This window comes from Cimex lectularius, unplaced genomic scaffold (assembly GCF_000648675.2).
Source record: "Cimex lectularius strain Harlan isolate CLEC.00 unplaced genomic scaffold, Clec_2.1 scaffold100, whole genome shotgun sequence".
Taxonomy (NCBI): domain Eukaryota; kingdom Metazoa; phylum Arthropoda; class Insecta; order Hemiptera; family Cimicidae; genus Cimex; species Cimex lectularius.
In genome coordinates, this window is record NW_019392663.1 from 299,916 (window position 1) to 317,393 (window position 17,478).

Below are 17,478 nucleotides of genomic sequence, written 5' to 3' on the forward strand. Positions count from 1 at the left end.
TATAAGCAAAAATAGAAAAAATGCCAATTTTATCATTCATAGAGAATGAATTGATGGAAAAACTGAACTTTTTAAACCTACTTTCAAAATAATTATGATTGATTATGTATAAAATAAAAAATTGCTTATGCTGTTTTTATTCTTTCCAGGGCTTAGAAAGCACAAGGTCAAAAGAAACTGCATTTGAAATATTTTAATAAATACAAATTAATGCATGGTGATCAGTTGGTTGTGTGTGTAATTGCGTAAACAAATCGAAAGACTGTAAGTCTGATGCTTAATTTAATTCTTTACTATTTCGAAACTTCGTCGATGGTTGGTCTGCATTCCAGATTTAGAAAAAAGACAATGTTTTTAATAATCAAAATTTTATGAAGGGATAAAATGTTTTTGACTAAGAATGTCATCACAAAACAACTTTCTTTGTGTATATAACTTAGTTTCTGAACTTTGTAACTTATGATCCACATCTCTGTTAATATATGTGATTTAAAAATTACATCCTTTATTATATACATAGAAAAATGGCTATTATTGAACAATGATTTGTAGCTCCCAAAAATGAATTAAAATATTTTAAAAAATTCAAAGGTCGTGTTCAGATATAATCATCTATTTTTATAATAATTTGTTACTTATTTATCATTATCAGAAAAAGTGACAAAATATATTTTCATCTTTTGAAAACATTACAAAAAAAGGTAAAATACAACCATTATTTGTTTTAATAAACAATGTAGTCCTCAATGTGTCAAGAAAGTTGTTTCTTGAGTCACTATTACAGATACCCTCAATATTTTATATGATTACTTAATTATTTTTATATAACTATTTTTGTAAAATAATATTTAATTTGTTGATGCAATCTTTAATGTTAAATAACAATTATTGTACATTAATTTAGTGTACTCTTTTTTAAGAGAATATTTTGTGTAATGTAATTAAAATATATATACGGTCGATCATTATAAGGAGAAATTAGGTTAATAAAGGTTAAAAACGCTCAAATAAATTTTTCCTCAGAATGAAAAGCAATGGAAAATCACATTTAAAGTGTGTTATTGTCTGCATGTTTGTACAGCACACACAATTACATATATAGTTAAGTCAATAACATTCAACATTTCAACCGAAATGTTCTCATCATAAACTGATAACTTCAAATGAAGCTTTAAAGGCTGGTTGCACAGTATTAAGAGGCTAGAATTTGATTTTATAATGTGTGAGTTATACAACATTTCATAATTTCAGTTTTTTTTTCAAATTTGCAAGTGCCTTGTTTTTGGGTACTAAGATAAGACATTGCAATGTTTTACCAATATTGGTGTACTAAGAAATAATAAAAAATTGAAAAGAAAGCAATAGTGTTTATTTTAACCATGTGTAAGGTATTTATTAGAGTAGATGTTAAAATGTCTAATATACTTACAATCATTAATGTAATATTTCATTGTATTAATAAAGTCATATGTAATCTAGTAGGTACAACAAATTAAATATCAATTATATGTCATTTTTGAAGCCATATGTTTGAAACTTACATGTTATCCATTTACTGAGAAAAATATAATTCATTTTTATACGTTTTAAATAAATACAAAAATGGTTCAATAAATTCGAGATTGGAGTAGACTATAAATTTTAATTTCTGATGTAAAGATGTCATGGAAAAAAAAAAAATTGTTAAATGTGTGTATAAGTACACATATATATAAAGATTTATTATAGAATTATTAGAAAATATTTTATTGATTTTTTTTAGACTGTCTTTATCTATTGTTGTTAAATATTTTAAAAACTGAACTTGTTAAGTTTTTGTTGTCACTCTTAAATATTATTATTTTCGGAATATTTTTTTTTTTTGAGTACCTTACTGTAATTTCACCAGTCATTTATTTAAATAAAATACAAGAAGAAGACATAGGTTTGCATAAAAATGGAAACCTTTGAAAGTTTCCTATTCGTTGAATTGCAGTTATGCTTAAAAGATTTCTGTAAACCTTTATCTAACAGGAAGGTGTAGTGCCAGTAAGCTTTCAAGACTTTTCTGATCTCACTTCTGTGTCTAACAATTATGCATGAATGTATTTATATTTTTAAATGTTACCAATATTTGCAAATAGGAATTCTGATGTAGTATAATTTTCTTGATTTCAAATTCGGGCATAATTCATTTACTTTTCCATGTCATTCGCTGATTCATAGTTTAGTTGGCACACAGTGTCATAATGGTGTGTATGTTCATGTGTTTTGTATATGCATGTACTTAGATATTTCATATGATGTTAAGTAAGTTTTTGAAAAAAACCTCCCCTTCAAATCATATATGGACAATTCTATATTACAACAATTTTATCCATGTTAAAGAACAAATGTTCTGCTGTTCTGATGAAGTACTTCGACCCCATGGCATGAAACAACCCTTTTCTGTATTAAATGTCGTTTTTATTAAGAAATTTAATATAATTTATGTAAATGGATGTTCATAAATTTTGAAGTAACAATATTAACATTACTGTTAGGTGTTGAGTAGTTTTTGTAGAATCTCTTCTAAAGGCTCTAGGTTTTTTTATGTTACAAAGAGACAGCATCATAATGGTCCATATCCCAATCCTATAAATTGTGTATTAATTAAGATATTTTAATGTAAATTTTTGGAGTTAGTTCAGTTGCTTTTGTTTATAAAATAACAAAGGGTTTTTTGTAATAATTTCAATTTATGGAAAACGATAAGGGTTGAAATTATGCCTCAAGACATTTGTTAAAACAATCTTATATAATACATGCCCTATATTTTTTATTTTACAATATATAATCACTTATAATAATTGTTACACAAATTATAATAATTGTTCTTTATATGTCTGAAGAAAAAACAAAACAGTTTCACACACTCCAAAAAATGCATTAAAATGTTTCAAATAATATAAAAAAAACTGGACGATTTTGTACTTTTTTTATTTGGACATGTTATATTTTTTCCCACTAATTTCTTCTTAATATTAAATTTTTGAGTTATGAAGAGATATAATCTTTAATATATTTATTTTGGAAAATTAATTATAGATGGAAATAGGTATATTGTTCACTTTATTACAATTGATAATGGTCTCATTGGTGTGTAGGTAACAACAAAATAAAACAGTAATTTGTAATTATTTATTTTTTAAATTAATTATGAACAAAATTCTTTTGACAATAATAAGTATCATAATTATCATTAATAAATGCAATGGAATGACCTTACAAGCTGGATTTGTTTTATGTAACTTGAAGTGGTGGTACTGCGATTCATTTAAATGTATAATTAATATTAAAAACTGAATTTGCCTGGAAACATTTTTATACAATTATGAATTGGAGAAACAATCATTAATTATTTAAATCATCTCTTGTATTTGGCCTAAGTATATTAAGCAAATGCTGTACATAAATTAATTGTGATTATTAAAGTAGATTTTTACTCATAGTACTTGTTAAAACTCTTGAGTGAGTCTGTTATTGCTCAAAATTTTATATACCCACAAATTGAGCATATTTTCTATCTATCATCCTTTAAGGAGTCGAAGAATTAATTATTTTATGTTTATTTTTTAGATGTAGCTGGCATTTTACATTTGTGGGGTTTTTTTACGTGCAATTTATTTTAAGAGAGAGAGCAAAAATTGCATTTGTATTAATTTGTTTAAGCTATTATTTTAGGCTATTAATGTGTATATGTGTTTTCTGTTATTGTACCTCATGCACGTTTATTCATTATACTAAGATTAGAAAGACCATTTTCCATAGTTGAACAAATCAAGTAGTATTATTCAATAACCCAGAAATATTACCAGGCAAATTGTAGTTAATTTGTAAGATTTTTAAGTTTTGGATATTCTAGTTTTATTGAACTATATTATTAATTTTCTTACTAACGATAAAAAATGTTTTTGTTTTTCAATTTAGTTGTAAGATTTCTTAAATTTCCCTCGCTCAATTTTTTGAACTGGAATAATAATTTTATTTATTTTATCCTATGATTAATTTTTTGTTCTTTTTGCATGAACTCTGGTGCATATTCACCCATGCAACATTTAGTGATTTACATTCCAAACACTGGAAAATTAATATACTGTTCATGTATAGAAAATAGAAATTTATTTAAAAAAATAAAGCAATAGAAAACTATTTTATTAAATACTTTTAAATTTGATGTTGCAAAATTTATGTCTTCACAGTGTCTCTCAAGAACTGTATTGTTGTCTCATAATTCTAATTATTTGTAATTGTTAAAATAAAAAAAAGATAATAGAAAAGTGTAAAGTGTGTTTTAATCACAGTCCTACACCTTATTGTTTATAAACTTAATTCATAGGTAAAAAGTGTAAATGAACCACAAAAGAGAGTTCCTCTTGACTCGTTCTGAACTTTGTGGTCTGCCTATCCATGCTGTTTTTGGTCAGTCAGCATTGGTGGGTTTTTGTCATAATTTTTTATTTATTTAAGAAGCATAAAATTATATGTGCCTTATTTAGAGTATATAACAGACACTAAGGTTAAAAATATTATAATTATCATTAAAATTCAGGAAACATTTTTATCCTTTTTCCTTTTTTTTCAGCTGACAGCTAAGGTCATTTTTGGCTCTTCCCCTTATAACAAGTAAACATCATGCTGGATTCTTTGTTGTCTATATAATATTTTCACAATTAACCGTCCTACACGTAGCTTTATCATCCTAATTCGATATTTCATACATAATTACTTTTACACATTCATAATCTTACAAACAATAACAAAGTCTTAGACCCAGAGCACTCAAAATACTGTAGTGAACCTATCCCTAAACTTAATTTGAAAGTTATACAAACTACAGTTGAGAGGACAGCAGGGTGTTCATAACCTTGACATTCTTCAATTATAATCTGAATATAATAATAAATTCTGGGTAGACCCTTTTGATGTATGTGAATAAGTTCAGGGTTAAAATTATTACTGCAGAAGGACAGATCGGCCAACTAACAAGAGCCTAAACTCTTAATCGATGGAATGAAAGGGAAGTAAAAGTAAAAAAGAGAACTGTTGTACATGGAAAATTGAAGAAGGCCTAAGATGGACCCCTGTGGAATGCCTGAATTAATAAAACCAATCTTTTGTAGTTGCAATAGGCAATTTGTGAGCAACTACTCTGATATATTAGGGTATTACTATAAAAGGGCCAAATATAGGTAACATATATTTTTTAAGTATTTCAGGAGAAGGTGTAAGAAATGAGTGTTTAACTTGGTAAAGCTTCCTTTCTTGATAATGTTGAGGACATGTTTATTCAACTTTAAGTCTTATGATATTGTTATCCCCAGGTCTTTTTGAAATGATGTAGAAGCCAAAGAACTACCATGTAGAAGCCAAAGTAGCAATCAGTCAGAAATCTTATTTATTTTATATTACAGTTCCACAGGCATTTGCTCATAATGAATACATTCAAAACCAAAATAAACACATAAATAAATAGATGAACTATATTTAAGGACAAGGCAGAATAAAAGTACTAAATATAAAATTGTGTGGTAGATAATTATAATTAAAACAAGGACTTTACACTCTTTAGCCCAGGGCTGCAAGCTGATTTAAATATGGCAATGGGATCATTGAAGGGATCAGCAATACTTCCTGTTTTATTCAACAGCCCCAGAATAAAAAATATGATCCCTAAGGATCCATAATTTGTTCTATGCAGCTCAACACTGAATATTTCATAGTGTCTCAAGTTCCTTGCTGGGATGTTAACAGAAAAGCATTCCAAAATCTCAGGGGCATAAATGAGATCATTGAGCATCCTTCATCCAAAATACAGAAATGCCTGACCTTGGCTATGCGTGAGAGACTCCAACTGAAAGACCAAGAGAACCTCATATTCAATGCCAAGACACAAGAATGTCCCATCTTCTACACTAAGTAAGATTGGTTGTTGGGTGCCTGGGTCCTGTCAGGGGGTGGTTCGCGTTGGACAAGTGAGGGACAGGGCATGTTAGCTCCTGTGACCTTGGGGATGTGGACTTTTCCATGCCAATCTAGATGTAATGGTTTTTATCCATACCCTGAAGGGGCCACAGTAAAAATAAAGTATGAAGGATCATTGAAGGTTTCCCTTCTTCCTCCGGCTGCGGTGCCGGGGTCTGGGTTCCTGGTGGCTGGTGTGTCCGGCACGCCTGCAAAGTCACTGTGGCTAGATATCAGAGAATAAGGGAAAAAAATGTAATAAGATTGGACCCACTCAATAACAGCACTACCTTTGTCATAATAAGGAGCCTAAATGGGATTAGTATAAAAATTTTCGAGCAAAGACATTTGAAAAATCGCTGATCTGTGACACTTCACAGATAGTAATATTATTTATACAGTAAGTGTATTTAATTTGGCCAACGTTTTTGTGAGAAAAATTAATAATAACACGTTTGTCTGAGTTTAATCGATGCTCATTTGTAGTTCAGTGAATACATTCAAGAGATTTGTGAAAATCTTGGTATCATCTGAAAAAGTATTGATTTCACAGTGAATTTTGTCATTTATTTCACTAATAAAAGAATGAATATAATTATTTCTAGGAGTGGCACTCTGTTAACCGCTGGATACGAATTATAATATGCTTCATCAACCTTCACTTTAAAACTCCTGTGAGAAAGGTATGATTTCAAGAAATTTAGGAATCCCAAGCTCTCCCAGTTTGTAAATTTCTGTGAGATACACAATCAAGTGCTCTTGAGAAGGTATATGATCTAAGATACCATCAAGTTAGATGATATCAGTTGGAATGTTTGAGTCCATATTTTTTATCCATAAACGACTAGTCATAAATAAGCAATAAACAAGAGTAGAAAATATCTAATTAAATAGGGTCCTGAAGAAAGATCCCATCAAAGGATTTGTCTAGGTACCTCTTAGGTAGTTGATTATTTTAACCACAAGGACACGTGGTCAGCAGAACAGCTGAGCAAAAACAGCTGAATTTGAAACCGGTCATCTCCTTGTTTTGAAAAGCAATAAGTTAAAAATAATAAATTTTTTGTGTCCCTTAAAATAATATTTGACTTGTTTCTTGCTATTGAAAGTTTTTTTGATAATAGACACACGGTAAGTATATTACAATGGGTCTGCCTTTTTGTCAACAAGCTTTAATTACTTACTAGATTACTTTAATAATGCAAAATTAGGGTTGATTTTACTTGCTTAGTTAGGAAAAAATGTGCATCATTGCCAGCTTGAAAAAAATCTTGCAAAACAATGCAAAGTATTTCGACTGTCAATTCAGAGTATTTGACCTCTTGAAATGTTTTGCAAGTTTTGCTGATAACAGTCTGATATATGCTTGTTCCGGATTTGTCTGCCCAAATTAGAATAATCTTGTGTTATATATGCAAGCAAACATTCTCAGAGAGTGTTGTTTTGTTTGGATAATCTTGTAAAACATATTTCAATTAATTAACATTTATGCAAGGTATTGGTTGAGATAAAAAAGTCAGTGTCACGAGTGGGATTCGAACCCACGAACTGTCGATCCTCTTGGATAACAACTCTCCATTTTAACCTACAGTCACGATAGCTCAAGTGGTAGAGCAGCGGCGTATTTAGCCGTAGGTCGTGGGTTCGAATCCCGCTCGTGTCACTGACTTTTTCATTTCAACCAATACCTTACATAAAGATTAATTAATTGAAAGAAATTATTTGGTCAGTTGGACCACGAAATCTAATGGACTTGTAAAACATTGCAAAACAATAGATCTCCAATCAACAAGTTGTACTGGTTTATGATATTCAATAAATATTTATTTTCATTGCATTTATTGCCGATTTGTGTTGTCGAACAGTTACAACTGCATGTCTACTGTTTATACTGGAGTTGAGGTATGACTGATGATTTTGGTCTGCCTGTCCTCGTTGTCTTGTTCTGATGAATGTCAGTAGTTACTCAAAATCCAGAATTGAATATGGCCAAACTACAGCCTCATCACATCGCACAGCTCAAGAGCAATAAAAGTAAAATTAAATACTGTCATACAGGAAGGCAACGTCCAAATACTTGTTGGTTGTGAACAAGAAGTCAAACCATTTTACAAACCTTTTTTTTTATACTATTATTAGATAATAAAACCATGGGCAGGGCCAAGATTCACCCAGGACTACTATCAGGGCAAATACGATTTCGACACACCAACCACCAGCCAAAAGTAAAATAATCTGGTCATGCAAGAGGATTTAACATCCAATTACCCTGGTGACATAAACAAGAGGATCTTACCACTTTACAATAATTTTTTCCTACTATTACTAAGGACAAAACATGGAATATGATGGGATTCGAACCCAGGACCACTAGCGTGGCAAATAACGGCCGGATGACCTAACCACAGTCACAAAAGTAAGTCCTGCCATACAGGTGGGCTTAACGTCAAACTGTCCATTTGGGTTTTGGGTGTCATGGACAAGGATTCAAATACTTTACAACACATTTTTCATTCATTATCAATTAAAAAAACCATAGGCTGTGCTGGGATTCAAACCAAGAACTGCTGGCATGGCAAATATTAGTTGGATGACCTTACCCCTCATGGCCACCATGGTCCCAAAAGAAAAAGTAATTCCTGTCGTATAGAGATTAACGTTCAATTATTGATTTGGTGTCACTTATGAGGGGGTCAGACCAGTTTACAATAATTTTTTACTACTATTATTAAGAAAAGGCCATAGAATATGGCAGGATTCGAACCCAAGACCACTACAGCGTGGAAAATACTACTTGGATGATCTAACCACATTCCCAAAAGTTAAGTAATTTTTGTCATACAGGAGAGCCTAACGTCCAACTACCCACTGTGAGTCGTGGGGACAGGTCAAACCATTTTACAATACATTTTTCATGCCATTATCAATTAAAAAGCCATGGGCTATGCTGGGATTCAGACCAAGAACTGCTAGCATGGCAAATACTGGTTGGATGACCTTACCCCTCGGCCACCATGGTCCCAAAAGTAAAGTAATTCCTGTCATAGGGATTATCGTTCAAGTACCCATTTGGTGTTACTGATGAGGGGGTCAGACAAGTTTACAATAATTTTTTACTACTATTGTTAAGAAAAAATCATGGAATATGACAGGATTCGAACCCAAGACCACTACAGTGTGGCAAATACTGCTTGGATGACCTAACCACATTCCCAAAAGTTAAGAAATTTTTGTCATACCGGAGGGCTTAACGTCCAACTACCCACTGTGAGTCATGGGGACAGGTCAAACCACTTTACAATACATTTTTCATGCCATTATCAATTAAAAAGATATGGGCTATTCTAGGATTCAGACCAAGAACCGCTAACATGGCAAATAAGAGTCGGACACCCTAACCACTCAGCCATGGTCCCCACCTCAAGAGGAATATTCAAAATGGAAAACTGAATTATAATTGAAATGAAATTATTTTCAATGCCTTTATTGCTGATTTGTATTAAGGTGAACAGTTACAACAGCTGTCTACTGTTAAACTAGAGTTGAAGCGTTTAGCCTGCTTACCCTCACTGTCTTTTTCTGTCAGTGATGACAGTAGCCAGTTAAAACCCACCAATGAATATGGTCAAACTACAGCTTCATCACCTCAAAAGGAATAAAAATAAAGTAATCCCTGTCATACAGCAGAGCTTAACGTCCAAATAATCATTGGTTTGTAGAAGTGAAAACCAACTTGCCCTTCGAAAGACCATAATTTTTTATTTACTAAGATTAACTAAAACATTCCAGTTATCACTCAGGACTTCAAGGCATTAATATTTTTTACATTGCAGCTGGAAGATCTAGGATTACTGTATCCTTGATGTATAAAAGAATCTTTACTGTGGTATTTCCATAATGTATTCCATACTCAAAACATACGGGGAGATCGTCGAGAAAGAGGGAGAACAATAACGGGATCAGGCTACAACCCTGTACAGCTCCATAACCCACCACAGAATAACTGAGAATTACCTCCGTACCTCTATCAGCAGATCTGGAGTGTGAGAATAGTGATTTTAGTTTGGAGACAGTTTTTACTGAAAAAAAGAGGTGTTTGAGTTTTGAGCTGTTTGTAATAATTTCTGCTTGTCTATTCTCACTGTGTTTGTCTGTCAGACTTGTTTCAGCTTTTTGCTACCTTAAGTAATTCCTGTCATACAGGAGGGTTTAATATCCAAATGCTCGTTAGTTCTTCAGTAGTAGAACAAGATGTTTGGAACTGGCCAAACTACAAAAATAACTAATTTTCATCTTATTTGAAGTCGTGCGAACTTATTTCTCTGCTTGATTCATATTGGTGAAAGAATCAAATTTTATATCCAAACTGTATGATAAAAGTCTAATGTGAAAATGTACTTATTTTATGAGGTTAAACTTGCAAACAGTATTTCAGTTTCTCACTTAATACCAGAGATGGCGAAATGCCAAATCGTATTTGACAGAACATACCAGCCAGGATAGGCAGATCAAAGTGATTGTTATTAACTCATCTATGTTTTATTGTTAATATAGACAACCAAAATTGGACAAAACACAAAGTGTTTCTGTGTAAATTAGAGAAATGTATTGGGCCACGGTATAGAACCGTCAAAAAAGAATAATAAGCTTGACCATATATTGTAGTAGAACAATTATGTTGAAAATATTTTTATGGTTTTTCTTAACATTACTTCCTATTTATGAAGTAAAAAGAGGCAGATTAATTTTGGGTTTCTGTTGTGAACAGGTAGAAATTCAAAGCCTAGATATTTACAAGACCATTGATTAAAACAGAAATAATTTTATAATTATTACTATGCTCCTCCTATGTGGTTAGCAATGTGGCCATCAAGAAAAATTAAACATTTTTTATGTAAAGAATGGATAAAGAGATACAAGAGGAGCTATTCTGAATACCCTGTAAGCATTTATAAATTGTAGTATTTAAATATTAGTAAGCTCTTTATGTCTAAGAACAATTTGTGAAAAATAAATTCTCTTAATTAAAGACTTTTCTTTTGTTTCTTGTAAAGGAAACTAATTTGAAAAATCATGGGCTAAAGTTAAATATTTATGAAGTCGAGACAGAAGATGGGTATGTGCTGGAGATACACCGACTGGTTGAGGCTAATGGGAAAAAAGATGAAAATAATAAAAATAACCCCGTTGTTCTTTTACAACATGGAATGTGGGGAACATCAAAAAATTGGTTGATCCAAAAACCAGAGGAAAGTATTTGTAAGTTGCATAACAGATAATTTTTGTATTATCGTGTATTTTGTTATATTGAATTAAAATTATATAAATAACTAAAATTCTCAGGTTGTTTAGAGATGATTAAATAATGTGGGGCATAATATACTTTAATAAAATGTTCTTTGTTAGAATAATTTATATATTTATCAACTTACCTTTGTAATATATATATTTTAGGTCTCAATTTGTTAAAACAAGGCTGTGATATTTGGTTGGGCAATACTCGTGGAAACACATATTCTAGAAAACACAAACGATGGAATCATGATGATAAAGACTACTGGGACTTCAGGTAAAGGTGTAAACAAAATCAGGCAATGTTCTTAAATTTATAAGTCCTTCAAAACTTCACTATTCAATGAATCACAGCTTCATCTTGTATTCTCTCTAGCCTTTTCGGGATTGATTTTAGGATACTAAAACATACTTCCCTGCCTATATTCTCAGCTATGTGATCCCCAAGCCTGATTTATTTTGCACTGTGCATCAAATTCACTTCGAATCGCTCTTCTCCTTTTGAGGTCCACCAATTCCATTCATAATTTGAAAGTACTTTCCTTAGAAATTATAGTTTTCCACAAAAGTAAGTAAACGGAAGGAGAAAAACAAACAACGATGTATTTAATTGAAAATTTATTTTTCACAAAAAGTATTCATTATGTACATTCAAACATAACTAAAAAACAAAATAAATATTGGGTACTGATTTATTTAGCTCAACTGTGTACTTGAGTTGAAAAAAAAATTCCTGTCTTCAGGATGGCTTAAAGTACTACCCACGGAGGGGTCAAACCTCAACCATGGCCCAATTTATACCTTGTCTACAGATAGGGCTTCTGAAGTACAAAAAAACCACGAGTATGAGATACCCCGCCACAAGGCCTGGGAAACCAAGAGTCCCGAAAAGGCTAGTATAGTTAATGGAAGAAGAAAATATCCATCTAATATAAAAAATTAAAAAAGCAAAATAATAAGAATGGACTTTTGGCATAAATTTGATTATTATTTGAAACCATTTTAGTTTTCATGAAATGGGCTACTACGACTTACCTGCTATGATTGATTTTATTTTAAAAAATTCTCATTCTGATTCTCTTCATTACATTGGCCATTCCCAAGGGAGTACAATTATGTTCGTAATGCAATGTACTAGACCTGAATTTAATGGAAAAATTGCTTCAATTACTGGTTTAGCACCAGTAGTTTATTTATATCATATTAACAAAAAATTGCTCAAATTTGTTTCATCTTCATTTCCAAACCTAACGGTAAGTGTTGTTCTTCCTCCTTATAAGGCAGTTTTAAATTTATTTCCATGTAATTTATTTTTTTGATAGAAAATTATTGAAAACTTTGGATATTATAAATTTGGAATACCACAGGATAAATTTGGAAATATTGAACAAATTATGGAATCGAATCAATACAAACTGACGAAAGTTCTTGCTCCAGCAGTTGCTTATAACATGTCAACATTTTTGTCGGATTACGTAAAACAAGTAAGTGTCAGTCTTTCAAGAGAGAAATAACTATTATAATATTAGACAGTAAATTCAACAAATTGCCAGCCCAGATAAAAATAAGATATCAAGACGTGGAGGAACATGAAACATGAACAGCCCCAATAAATTAAAAAACTGGTGATTTATTTATTAATGGATAGTTATTAAAAAAAATGGGCAGGGCTCAAGCAATAAATTTGGGATCGCCAACTGGATAGACTTTTGGGCCCATAAACATGGCGACCATTGACAATGGGAACAAGGGGGATCCATAACGGAAGATACCGAGCAATTGCACCATTCGTTTTCTTCCCTTCATCATTAATTGGGACCAATATAAAAAAGGAGTATTGGCAAATGGAAGTTGGACGATACTTAGGTCACAGGAAGAAGTGCATGAGGGTTGAGAGAGACTTGAGACTGTCCTGATTTTTATATTCTTGAATTGTGCCTCTCTTCCTTACAAAATGTAAATAAGCGCTCAAAGCAATTTAGACCATCCATACCACTTACATCGTAATTTTTAAAAAAATATATTTTTATAAACATTGGCTTTTTTTCAGAATGTAACATCACTTATATTAGGACAGTTATATGCTGGTGCTACAACAAAGCAATTGTCTCATTTTGGACAATTTATAAAGCAAGGTAAAATATAGGTAATAATATTTTTTTTTTTTAACGAGGGTTTGTAACAGCAGAGGTTATATCATCCATCGGGGTGCCGGTGTCTTTGAAAAAAAAATATTCTAAGTATGTCGGGTTCGAATGCAGGGTCGCTGGATTCAAACCCGAGACTACCGTACAGTGATGGGCGCCGTGTCAACACCTAAACCATTGCAGCCACCGACACCCCACGTAATAATAATTGGATATCCATCTGGCTTTTTTAACTATGCATATACTACGAAATCTCTACAATGAACATGAAGAAAGAAGTGGTTTTGCCCGTAATTGAGGGGTTCCCATTCCAGAGAGATTGAAAACAGATTTTTTTAAAAATCAAGATAAATGTTATAAATAATACATAATATTTTATACAAAAGTCAGACTTACCAGGTTGCGCGTAGGTCATACCAAGACCACACACAGACACATTTTAATGGAATTCTAATTTTAGAATTCTTCTCTTCTAGAATTCTAATTTTAATTTGTGAGATCATATAGGTCCCCATTGTGTGAGAACTTATCACAGTAGAGCACATAATAACAGACTACAAAGAATTAAGTCTGCAATGAAAAAACTTCAACATCCCAAATAACCTGTGCTGTGGCTTTGAGGCACAGCAGCAGGCACAGATTGCTGTTCCAATCCCTCAGAGCCATATTTATTTTTAATTGTATATAGATCTTTGTACCTTCGTGTATGTGATATGTGTTATTTATTAAAACCAATGTATTTATTAGCTTGAGTGAAAGGGTTTATCCACAACTATCCCGAGAAATATTGAGTGCTCTGGGGTAGAGTAAATGCTAACCAGACTATCCATGTTTTATTTATTAAGTTTTTGTTTGTTTTTATTTGTGTAATTTTATCCACAGTTTATGAAGCCTTGACTATAGAGAGGCTATTAATAGAATAAGACAACAAGTTGGTTATTGTTATATCATAAAATCTTGCTGGATAAACATGAAAACAAAACGTTATTAAATTTAATGGTCTTCTAATTATCTGTTTTATCAACAGTTTATTAGGAGTTTTATAGGACAAATGTTACATACTTGTAAAATCTGTATAGCATTCCAAGATTTAAAAATATGATGTTTTTCATTTTTCAGATAAATTTTGTCAGTTTGATTATGGTGTTAGAAAAAATATAGCAAAGTACGGCCATGCAAAACCACCCGAGTATTGCCTTAATAACGTTTCTTCTCCTACAACGCTGTTTTATAGTGATGGTGATTGGCTTACAAATAGCAAGGTATTTTTAATATAAATTGGTAGATGGTTCAATATGATTTTTTAACGAGGGTATTTCAACTAGGGGTTTATATGAACCCTCGGGGCATTTAAACCTGGGACCTTTACCCTACAGTGATGAGCACTGTACCAACAGCTAAACCGTTGTGGCCACCGATGCCCCCTAATAATCAGTTTGAGAAAGCATCTCTTCTATCTTCTATATGTTCTGTTGCTTAAAATAAAAAAACATTAGGTGTGGCTAAGACTAAACAGATTTCCATAAGCTTCTGTAAATTGATTAAATCTTCAACTGGGCTCGACTAGATCTCAAACTCTATGCTTAAGATTCCCCCTGAGAAGAAAAGCAGCTATGGTCCTTCGTACCTATCTAATAATTTAAAAAATAAATAAATAAACCCCATGAAATCCGTTCAAGCTAAAGGCCAATTAGTTTACTCAGCTCTTTGATTAAGATATTTGAAAAGATAGTATTAAAAAGACTTGAATCCCACATATTATACAACATGTAATAATGGAAGAACAACTTGATTTCTGCCCTGGGCTCAGTACATAGCTCAATTGGCTTGCATAGTAGTTAAGGTCACAGAGGGTTTCCACCATAAACAGCACACAGATTTTGTCCTTCTGAACTTAGAAAAGGCCTTCAACACTGTGCAGCAAAGTGGGAATGCTTACCATTTGATTGAGTACAGGCTCCCAACATATCTAGTCAAAATTGTACACTCACACCTCCAAAAGAAGTCTATCCGCGTTTCGCTGAACAACTCGCTGTTATCTTCCTTCATTATAACAGCAGTTGTTTCTCAGGGCTCAATACTGGGCCCAATTCTGTTTTCTATTTTTGTCTAAACCCACATCCTGTCAACGTGTGCTATTTGCTTATTACAAGGCTTTCTACTGCTCCTGTTGGGAGTAAGAGCAAGTTAAATAAGGAACTTGTATGAATAAAAAGCACTTCTGTTTTTAATGGAAACTAGCTACATCCTGTACCAAATACAGATCCTTGATACACCACAAAGTATTAGTTGAAGGAATACCTCTTTAATACTTGTTCAAAACTAAACTTCACCAAACATTTAAAAAAAATTAGTGGGAAAAGGCAAAGCAGCTATCACAGTCCTGTTCCCGTAGCTTAAAATAAATCTGTCATGTACAAAAAATAACACAAACTCATGATACATGACCATCAAACCGAGGTTACGATACACTTGCCCTTCTTAAGATTCAACCAATTTCTGAACCTTACCACAGGCACTAGTAGATACATAAAAATAACTGTGCTGCATAAAATAATGAATGCCCCACAAATATGAGAGCAGCTCCACAATTCATGAGGGGTATAAAATCGTCCGAAAACAAGTTATGTCATTCCAAAGCCCACCAAATTAGCGTATAAACCTTGATTTTATGACTGATCAATTGATTATTTATTTAATGTTAGTTAATAATGTTTTTAGTTAGTCCTAGTTAACAAAAGTAATCATTTAAATTGATTTAAATTTTTTTACTCAAAGTGTGGTTGAGATGAAAAATTAATGTCACAAGCGGAACTCGAACCCACAACCTCAGGCTCTACACCCCAGTGCTGTAACCACTTGAGCTAGTCCCGCTCGTTGCACTAATTTTTCCTCTCAACCACACTTTACATAAAAAATTATAAATCAATTTAATAATTAATTTACTTATAATAAATTTTACTTACCATGCCATACGTTTTTGCCATAAAACATAAACGGATGCTGTAGTGCCATTTGCAGGGTAGTAAAGAAGTCTTAAATAAAAGAACAAAATATGGAGCAAAGATACCTCTTTTTACAATACCATTGAATTTTTTAATTACTTGTACCTTTTATATTATGTGAATATAATTTTGATTTATTGCTTTCAACAATAAACCAATCAAAGTAGCCATAAAATCTATTGCAAAAGAACTGAAAATGTCACTAGTATCAACGATACTCCAGGCTGTTAATCTCTAATCATAATTTTTTAAACCATTTTTTAAGTAAATTTTGTAAGCTGTCAATATAAATAACAATAACATAGTGATGCTCACATAATTTTCCCATATGAAAGTTGAGCAACCTGTGAATTGATGTTACTGTTCGTCAATGTGACTAGTCTTTATTGTAAAGTAGTTTATTTAGAAATCGTGAGATGTGGTCTGGTGTGATGTAGGTTTCAGAAAAACATTTTCTTTGTCGTGCCAACGTTTCGATCTTTATTGAGATCATCTTCAGGGCCTGGGATTTACAAACATTGTTTGCATATAACAATTACATTTTGGATGTGGAAAAGTGAATTTATACAATGCAAAATATATTTTTTATATATTCAATCAAAGTATTTCTATTATTGTTATATGTAAACAATGTTTGTAAATCCCAGGCCCTGAAGATGTTCTCAATAAAGATCGAACCGTTGGCACGATAAAGAAAATGTTTTTCTGAAACCTCCATCACACCAGACCACATCTCACAATTTCTAAATAAATATCGATTAACGGTCACTAATCACCACACATTGTAAAGAAGTTTTAAATGCATACATCTATTACTAATTATATATATTTACTTATTTTTCTAGGATATAAACAAGTTGTGCATGATGTTACCAAATTTAAGGGCTTGTAAGAAAATACCGATAAAAGAGTTTGATCACATGGATTATCTTTGGTCTGGAATCTGTACAGAATATATATTGAAGGAAATTTACCTGTACATAATAGATCATAATAAATAAATCTTATTTTCTGAACTATATTATTTTAACATGGATAATAGTGTCTGCCCT

The 17,478-nt window shown here is 31.9% G+C and overlaps 2 protein-coding genes across 6 annotated transcripts in view; both read left to right on the forward strand.

Moving 5' to 3' along the window:
- Positions 1 to 597, forward strand: part of LOC106672933 (mucin-5AC) — a 287,198-nt gene extending 286,601 nt beyond the window's left edge. For all 5 annotated transcript variants that reach the window (XM_024224975.1, XM_024224973.1, XM_024224977.1 and 2 more), the window contains one exon: positions 150 to 597. The gene's annotated coding sequence lies outside the window, so the exon portion shown is untranslated. The remainder of the gene's footprint in view (positions 1 to 149) is intronic.
- A 6,393-nt stretch (positions 598 to 6,990) lies between these two features.
- LOC106672613 (lipase 3-like) lies at positions 6,991 to 17,447 on the forward strand. The gene is made up of 9 exons (XM_014404165.2): positions 6,991 to 7,113; positions 10,751 to 10,923; positions 11,037 to 11,241; positions 11,437 to 11,551; positions 12,281 to 12,527; positions 12,597 to 12,758; positions 13,325 to 13,409; positions 14,541 to 14,683; positions 17,272 to 17,447. The coding sequence occupies exons 2-9, from the start codon at positions 10,831 to 10,833 to the stop codon at positions 17,425 to 17,427; spliced, it is 1,206 nt and encodes a 401-aa protein (XP_014259651.1). The 5' UTR covers positions 6,991 to 7,113; positions 10,751 to 10,830; the 3' UTR covers positions 17,428 to 17,447.
- The last annotated feature ends 31 nt before the right edge of the window (positions 17,448 to 17,478 follow it).

What these genes read in the sequence shown, in the direction of transcription:
- LOC106672613 (XM_014404165.2), top strand. Translation starts at nt 10,831, where the DNA reads ATGTGGTTAGCAATGTGGCCATCAAGAAAAATTAAACATTTTTTATGT. An exon ending in CTTCATTTCCAAACCTAACG is followed by an intron (nt 12,528 to 12,596) that starts GTAAGTGTTGTT and finishes TTTTTTTGATAG; the next exon opens with AAAATTATTGAAAACTTTGG. An exon ending in TGGACAATTTATAAAGCAAG is followed by an intron (nt 13,410 to 14,540) that starts GTAAAATATAGG and finishes TTCATTTTTCAG; the next exon opens with ATAAATTTTGTCAGTTTGAT.